This window comes from Gossypium raimondii, chromosome 3, assembly GCF_025698545.1.
Source record: "Gossypium raimondii isolate GPD5lz chromosome 3, ASM2569854v1, whole genome shotgun sequence".
NCBI lineage: Eukaryota > Viridiplantae > Streptophyta > Magnoliopsida > Malvales > Malvaceae > Gossypium > Gossypium raimondii.
Window position 1 is genome coordinate 24,777,045 of NC_068567.1, and position 8,720 is coordinate 24,785,764.

At 34.5% G+C, this 8,720-nt stretch overlaps 1 protein-coding gene across 1 annotated transcript; it reads left to right on the plus strand.

Moving 5' to 3' along the window:
• Positions 1-1,689: 1,689 nt before the first annotated feature.
• On the plus strand, positions 1,690-8,148 carry LOC105793922 (lysophospholipid acyltransferase 1). The gene is made up of 8 exons (XM_012622827.2): positions 1,690-2,132; positions 2,814-2,869; positions 6,306-6,526; positions 6,626-7,034; positions 7,116-7,201; positions 7,343-7,406; positions 7,487-7,599; positions 7,856-8,148. The coding sequence occupies exons 1-8, from the start codon at positions 1,831-1,833 to the stop codon at positions 7,991-7,993; spliced, it is 1,389 nt and encodes a 462-aa protein (XP_012478281.1). The 5' UTR covers positions 1,690-1,830; the 3' UTR covers positions 7,994-8,148.
• Positions 8,149-8,720: the final 572 nt, after the last annotated feature.

Genomic DNA, 8,720 nt, shown 5'->3' on the forward strand with positions numbered 1-8,720 from the left:
GAATTGAATTCGACGAAATCTTGTAGTGTTTTTTTTTTTTCTGCTACCAGGCGACATTCAAAAGCACGATCCCGCTACAAAAATACAAATTACACTTGAACTCTAGAAGAAAGGACCTAAATAACCACTTGGAGGGTGCGATATCGTCAATACAATATATAGAGGCTTAATATTTTAAATATACTTTTAAAACTTTTAGTGGGTCGAGGCCTTACCAGTTCCTTAACTTATCAAGTTATAAATCGGAAAACTAAGCAAAAGAAAATAAAAGGTTTAATGTACTTTTTTGAAATTTAGAATTTAGTCCTTATACTTTAATTTAATTCCTTTAATTTTATTGGTTTATTGTTTTAAATAATAAAATGTAAAAAAATTATATTAATATTATTTTTGTGATTAAATTTAAATGTAATTTTTTTAAATAACGAAATGGTCCATTTTAGCAAGAAGAAGTTGAACTTGAACTTTTTTAAATTGGGCCTCGGCCTCGCCTTACCTCTCCCTTGAATACCTTTATTGGTAATAAGGTCCCTCCAAAATTTGAGCTATTTGTTCCATTTATATTAAATCGTATTTGAACAAACAATTTTAATTAAATTAAATTATTTATATATAAAAATATTTTTAATTAAATTTTAATTATAAAATATATGAAATATTAGTGTAAAATAATTTTTAAATAATGATACAACTCTCTAAATCAAATCAAATTTAAATATATTACACATACAAATTTCAAGACTTAATTTATTAACTTTGTATTTTGTCAAAATGGAGTCCATTTTATATAATTTTTAATATAGTATATTTTGAAAAAATTTATCAAATTTAATTTAAACCTATTCAGAGTTGATATCATTATTTAAAAGTATTTTATACTAAAATTTTATATAATTTATAATTAAATTTACATAAAAATATTTGTGATATATATAAAATTAATTTGATTTAAAATGATAAAAAAACTTATTCAAATTTGATTTATTATTGGCAGAATGAATATTTTAAGTTTGAGAGACCTTATTACCTATTGATAGAGTAAATAACACATTTTTTAATTTTTGAAAATTATTATACTTTTCATATTTATTAAAATTATTTTAAATGAAATTTTAAAAATTCTTTTTATTTTTTAATGTAAAGAGTTTAAAATCTTTCACATATTTTAAAATTTTTATACGAAAAATTTAAATTTTATATATTTTAAAGAGTAAAAATCAAATTAACGAAAAACTGAGGACTAAAAAATTATTTCATCTTTTATATAATAACCACATCAATGATTTTAACGAAAAATTTGAGAGAGAATATGATATTTTTAAATAGAAAAATTAAAATATAAAAGATTAAACCAAAATAAAATCCATCCATCATTATTAATTGTATCGAAGTAAATGGCTTGTCTGTTTGTTGGAAAGGTAAATGGCTTGCTTTTACCTATTATGGAGTTGATTACCATTCAATGTGTATTTGTGCTTCAAAACCCAGACAACTAATGTGCACATTAATTATACGTAATAGATACGCGTGGTCATCGTATCGTTTGTAACAATTTGCTGCTATTCTTTTTGTACGTTCTGTCATGAAAGTACAATTCGACAAAGCACACCTACCAGGTTCTAAAAGGGTAATTTCGTACTTTAAAAACTTTAGATTTGAAATATTGTCTAATTGTAAATTTCATCCTCCACCCAAAATTAAATAGCTTCGGTTTTCGATTCTAGGCTCATGCCTTCCCTATCCGGCAATCCCTATCCCTTTCCTGTCCTTCCATTCTAAGTAATACATTCTATACAAGTCGTCGACCGCCGCAAACTAGCTGAAACGAAGATGGAGCTTGGCTTGGAAACTATGGCGGCGGCAATCGGCGTATCGGTGCCGGTACTTCGGTTCCTTTTGTGTTTCGTGGCGACCATTCCGGTGAGTTTTCTGTGGCGATTTGTTCCGCGTACACTACCTAAACACGTCTACTCAGCTTTTTCAGGTGTCGTGCTTTCTTATTTGTCGTTTGGGATCTCTTCCAATCTGCTTTTCTTGGTGCCCATGCTCTTGGGTTATGCTGCAATGCTTCTTTATCGGCCCAAGTGCGGGATTATCACATTTTTCTTGAGTTTCGGTTATTTGATTGGCTGGTAAGTATTATTTTCATTGATTTTTCTTTCAAATCTCCCTGGAACAGTTCCTCCCTTAGATTTGATATATTCGTCCGGTTTTGTTTCAAAGTTCTGGTTTGGTAGGTAGTTTTTTTATTGATGCGTTTTATTGAGCTGAATTGTGAGAAAATTTCAAATTTCTGTGACACTGAACGCTTAAATTATGATCCATGATAGTTTCATACGATAGGAAGATTGTTCAATTTTATCTTATTAATTAATGATCACAATATATTTGCAATTTGGAAATCTTGCAGCCAGAACCTTATATTTTGGCCTTGCTTCATGTCATATCGATTGAGGATTACATGTTTGTCCTTTTGATTACTTCAATAAAATGTGTATATTTCCTTCCTTTACCATTTAAGATTATTGATGTTTTGACCCTTGATGAAAATTTGTTAGAAGAGTATCTTAACAACACCGTAATGATTATATATGTACACGCATATTATATATCTATATGTTTTTCTTTTCTGAATTTTCTTTGAAGGTTTGGTTTCTTAGTATTTCCTCATCTTTTCTATTTTCTAGTGGGAGAGGTGGAGAATAACTTGATATTTGATTATCTATTGTAGTTTTTGTGTGTGTGTGTCTGAGCCTCATGCATGATAATTCAGTTTTTTTGTGTGGAGAATAACTATTCATATATGTTTCTAGCCATGTATATTACATGAGTGGGGATGCATGGAAGGAAGGAGGCATTGATGCCACTGGTAAGTAACGCAGGAGCTTTTATTTTTATCATAATATTTTATTATTTTAGTTCTATCTTATAATATTCATTTTAAGTATTAGATATATTATAGACGGCTAGGGTTATTAGTTATCTTTAGGATTTAATAGTAATAAAACTTTGTTTGCAAGAAAGCCTAATAACTTTACATGCAAGAAAGAAAGTTTATATAAGTTGTAGCCGTAATTATTATTCTTATTTGTTTTCTATAACCCTAAGTTTTCTAGAGTTCCATCTTCTTTCCAATTCGTTTGTTTATCCCTATTTCTTTCTATTATTGTTGTTTTCTCCCCTAAACCACACCAATTTGGTATCAAAGCCTAATTAGATCCTAGGGATTATAATTAGTGTTTGCTATTAAGCCATGGTTGGATGCATTAGTGGTCGAGGAAGACAAAATTAGTGTCAAGAAACAGAATTGGCTGCGCTACGCGTGCGATCGAGGAGTTTTCGCGTGCAGTTTATGCTTGGCTGCAACAGGAACAAAAGGGAACCTTGATGGAGATTTTGAAAGGTGCCCACAATCAGTTTGATATACCAGTCGTCTCATTGATAAATCTGATTTTGGTGTGGAAGAAAACCCCTTTCATGATGCTGGACTCGCAATTATACGGTACGAGGTGGATTGAAGGAGCGGTCGATGCATGCCTCTCAGTTAAACGAAGGCAAAATCAATGTTGAAGTTATTGAGTCTCTTTGCCAGATGCATGTAGAAGAGAAAGAATATGATATGTTAGAATCGATTTATGATGAATTTCTTGAAGAAAGTGAAGAACTTGAAGCGTATCTAGTTGAGGGAAAATTTTGGGTTGTTCGTACAATGACAACCACAACCTCAAAAGAAGGGGAGGATTGGAGGCGACTTGGAGATCTCCTTGATATGTCAAAGGACACAACGTCCAATGATGATTTTGGAGTAAAAAGAACTTATTCGGTTTCTACAATTGAAACAGATTCTGTTGAGAGAGAATTCAATGCTGAACTTAAGAAAAAGCTAGAAAGTTTGAAGGCAAGTCATAGTGTAAATGTGATGCTGCCTTTTAGAGGAAAATAATTTGTAGCCAAGTTTGTGAAAGATGCTGAAAATCTGCTTCCAATGTTTAGTTTATAATATATTTGCTGCTTGTTTGAGTAGTGTATTCGTTGACAAGTTTTTATAGCAACTGTTGTGTCTAAAGGTTCCAAAGATTCAGAAAACTCAAACAATCTTGGGGCTAGTTCTTTGGTGAAAGACACAACTCTAGTTTATGAGACCATTTCTTTAGAAAAGGCTTTGACTGACAATTGCAATCTAGAATCTGGTGGCAGTCAAGCTAAGAGGAACTCTATGCGAGAACTTGTTCTCTCTGTTGCCATTGAATATATTGGGATATGTTGTGTTTTGCAAGATGTTGTGCCATGTAAGAAACCTGTGGTTAAAGTTAAGGAAGGTAATGTTATCAAAGTTCTTAATCATGGGGAAGAGGCTGCAAAATGCTGATCTAGAAAATTATGCTGAAGTGGTGAAAGTTTCCTCACTGAAGACGAGTTTACCAAGTCGAGGAAAATGATGCAGGAACATTTATTTTTATTATAATATTTTATTATTTTAGTTTTATCTTATAATATTTATTCTAAGTTTTAAATATATAACGTCAGATTGGTTCGAATCCAATTCGTGAGAAGAAGAAAAGCGAGTTGAGAGCGGGTCTAATACCTTTCTTTTCCGCGACAATACGTGCGTTTAGCAAGTTCAAGTATAGGGTCTTAGTCACTATACTGAATAAGTTGCCTGCTTCCATGTGACTGAGTCGTCCGAGGTGAGATGGCCTTTTTCTGGGTAGTTCGAGGGAAGAGGGAATCGCTATCGTCTTTCTAAAGGACGGGGATTTTTGTGTATTGCTTTGCAGACGCTAACTTGACTTCACTCACTTCAGAGACGGAAAAATAAAAAGGGGCGAAGCGCATTCATACCCGGCATAGTATATAGTTATAGTTTCTTGATCGTCAAGATGACTCACAACATGTAACACCTTACATCTTCAGCGGTTTTAGGAGTTCATTCCTCGAGCAGGAACTAGTTGTACTAAATGAAATCCAATCCGTGTAATTAGTGGAAAGATTTCCCTATCTTATGGCTTGAAATAGTGTCACACAAGAAAATCCTCCCTCTTATTTTATTCTAATTCGAATTCTAACTCACTTAGGATGATAGATAAATAGGAATTAATTTGAACTCCTACATGATGAGAAAAAGTAAAACGTCTCGAGAAGAAAATGATCCTATTTGACCTTCGTACATTGCTAGTATCTGGAAATGAAATAATCGCAAGTATCAAGTAACTGTCCAAGCCGCCAAAGTCGCTTAAGTGGTGGTAAATCCTATTAGTAAAATGGTTTCTTAGAAAGTCCATCTATTCCCAATATCCAATAAAAATAAAAATTATCAAAGCATTAGATTTCTATATTCTCACAGGGACCCTCTGGAATTCTTTCCAAGGCATGTTGAATTATCTTTATAGATTCCGTCATTTCACTGATTTGGATTAAATAACGAGCTAATGATTCTCTTTTTTGCCACTAGGTTTCGCAAAGGGAGGGGAAGAAGGCCTTAGCTAGTCAGAAGTGAGCTTCTTTGTTGACTCAAATTCCTTCCCTTCCCAGTCATGATAATAGTAATGCCTGCTAAAATTTTCCTTGGGTACGAATGTCATGTTCAAAGCTGGTTTCTCTAGACACCATGGAAAAGATCAGCCCTTGCTGCAGTGTGAAAGAGTGGCGGGGAATGGCTGGGCTCAGGAGTCAAGTCAACATAGTGTGGAAAGTGGGGTCGACCTTCTAGTGCCTTGTAGGGAAAGAGAGGTTCTCTAGGCTTTAGGATTTAATAGGAATAATACTTTGTTTGCAAGAAAGCCTAGTAACTTCACTTTCAAGAAAGAAAGTCTATATAAATAAGTTGTAGGCTTTACAGCCATAATTATTATTCTTATTATTTTCTTTGAATTAATAGAAAAACTCTACCCAAGTTTTCTGGAGTTCCATTTTCTTTCCAATTTGTTTGTTCAGTCCTAATTCTTTCTATTGTTGCTGTTTTCTCCCCTAAACCACACAGTAAGTATATTTGGAATTTGTCCTTCACTTTGAGAAGTTGTTCTTTAATTTTTCATTACTAAGGTTAAAATTGAAACAAACTGTAGATCTGCTATGCTTCAGTAAAATGGATAAATTTGGTAAATCTTCACATTGCTGCTCTCAGTTGTGATACACTTCAACCCTTGGTTTATTGATATTTGTGGTCTGTAATACCAAATCCGTTCCAACATTGTCCTTCAATTAAAAATTTCAGATTTTCTGCAGTTTTCTCATATGTTCTCTAGAGAATGCTTCTGTAGTACTTTATGCTGTTTAATTATGGAGCTCTGTCTTCTAATATTTAGGAGCATTGATGGTGTTGACACTGAAAGTGATTTCATCTGCAATAAATTACAATGATGGGTTGTTGAAAGAGGAAGACTTACGCGAGGCTCAGAAGAAATATAGGTTGGTTAAGTTGCCTTCATTGATTGAATATTTTGGGTACTGCCTCTGCTGCGGCAGTCACTTTGCTGGTCCAGTTTTTGAGATGAAGGACTACCTTGAGTGGACTGAAGGGAAGGGGGTAGGTCTATTATTTTGTTTGTGCACTTGCATGCCATTTCTACTCTGAAGTTACCAGTATGCAGCTTCGATAATCTTGTCACTTTTTTTCCCTTTCAAGATTTGGGCTCCTTCAGATAAAGGACTATCACCATCACCTTATGGGGCAACTTTCCGAGCACTTGTACAAGCTGGTATTTCCATGGCAGTCTATCTTTATCTTGTTCCGTATCATCCCTTGTCACGGTTCAGTGAACCTGTATACCAAGAATGGGGATTCTGGAGGAAGCTAAGTTTCCAGTATATGTCTGGCTTTACAGCACGATGGAAATATTATTTTATCTGGTCAATTTCAGAGGCATCCATTATTATATCTGGCCTGGGTTTCAGTGGATGGACAGAGTCTTCACCACCAAAACCAAAATGGGATCGTGCGAAAAATGTTGACATCCCAGGGGTTGAGTTAGCAAAGAGTGCAGTGGTGTTACCACTTGTCTGGAACATACAAGTCAGCACCTGGCTTCGTCACTGTGAGTCTTTCTAGCCACATTGAAGCAAATACAAGCTGAAGTCATAAGATGAGTGAAATTTTTTTACTTGTGTTGGTGCAGATGTTTATGAGAGACTTATTACAAAGGGGAAGAAACCTGGTTTTTTCCAGTTGCTGGCCACACAGACTGTCAGTGCTGTTTGGCATGTGAGTCATTTTACTTTGCTGAAAACATTTACTCTCTCCTTTGTTAATATAAAAATATGATGGACAGATTTCACCCAAAATTTCCATGGTACATCTCTCATTAGTTCCTGCCTTCTTTTTTATTTGTGTGTGTGTAAGCAGGGACTATATCCTGGGTACATGCTTTTCTTTGTTCAGTCAGCTTTGATGATTGCTGGTTCAAGAGGTACTGATATCGGTGTCCTTATTGTTATTGGGATCTATTTGCTATTATTTGTTAAACTCTCCCATTTCCTTTCTGTGCAGTTCTTTATCGATGGGAGCAAGCTACAAATATGGGTCTTGTGAAGAAAGCACTTGTCTTCATCAACTTCGCTTACACACTGTTGATTCTCAACTACTCCGCTGTTGGATTTCTGGTTACTCTCTCTCCCTCTTTCAGCTATAGGCTTGGGTTTGGTTTACAGGGAAACTAAAAACCCTAAATAGATGGAAAAGAAAATTAATTTAAAATGCTTTTATAGAAAATGAAGCTTGCAAATGAAAGAAAATGAAAAGGGATTTACTTTGGGGGCGTTTTTGAATGTGAAGAGGATTGAACTTTTAGTCGGTAGAACCCAGGATTTCCTTGGGGTAGAACGTTTCTAATATGCTTTTTCTTATTGTATGGTACAGGTATTAAGTTTGCATGAGTCACTTGCGTTGTATGGGAGTGTGTATTATGTTGGAACCATTCTTCCAATAACATTGATTCTTCTTGGTTATATAATACCTGCAAAGCCTGCCAGATCTAAAGCTCGTAAACAACAGTGAGACTAAACCCACATTTCTTTCCGCAGTGGGATTTGTAACCTTTGGAATTTGTCTAGCTTGTTTCAACCTTATTTTATCTTCAGATTTTGGCTTACAATTTGTATGAATCAATTTCAATCGTTTTTGGTTTATCATCTTTTTCTTTTGTTTAGCAATTCTACTTTTTTGTGTCATACATTGATCTAGTGCACTATAAATCTTGCATTCTTCTTTTCGGCACAACAAATAGTTTAAGGCCAAGCGAGAACATCTAGCAACTGGATGCTTCTTGTGCCAGTTGTCGGACTGCTGTAGACATTGGATAAATGTCGTATTCGTAGAGTCTGTATCCAGTTTACGGTGTACGGTTATCTGACCTTTAAGCAACTTGAGCCATCTTCTGGACGTATCCTCGTAAATACAACACACAATATTAAGCCATGATGATCTAAGAACTTGTTTGATTAGTTGAAGTGAATCCTAGAAGCACCCTCTTATGTTCTAAGAACATTACTGTGGCGCCACCATATCTGTTCCTCCTTGTGCTAGCAATCAAATCTAGAATATTAGACGACACCTGTCCAGACGCGGAACCTACACTGCACGAGCCACTTTGATCCCAATTTTGGCTTATAAATGCCATGAAGTGTATTTATTAATTCTTTCCACCACTTGAATTCGTTTAGGTATTATCCAATTAAAATGGACTTCATTTATGCTTCATAGGACAACAAGGAGTTTGGAATAG

Bases quoted from the DNA above. Each gene is read 5' to 3' on its own strand.
- LOC105793922 (XM_012622827.2), top strand. From the start codon at position 1,831: ATGGAGCTTGGCTTGGAAACTATGGCGGCGGCAATCGGCGTATCGGTG. The intron at 2,133-2,813 runs GTAAGTATTATT...ATATGTTTCTAG, and splicing joins TTCGGTTATTTGATTGGCTG to CCATGTATATTACATGAGTG. The intron at 7,600-7,855 runs GTTACTCTCTCT...TGTATGGTACAG, and splicing joins ACTCCGCTGTTGGATTTCTG to GTATTAAGTTTGCATGAGTC.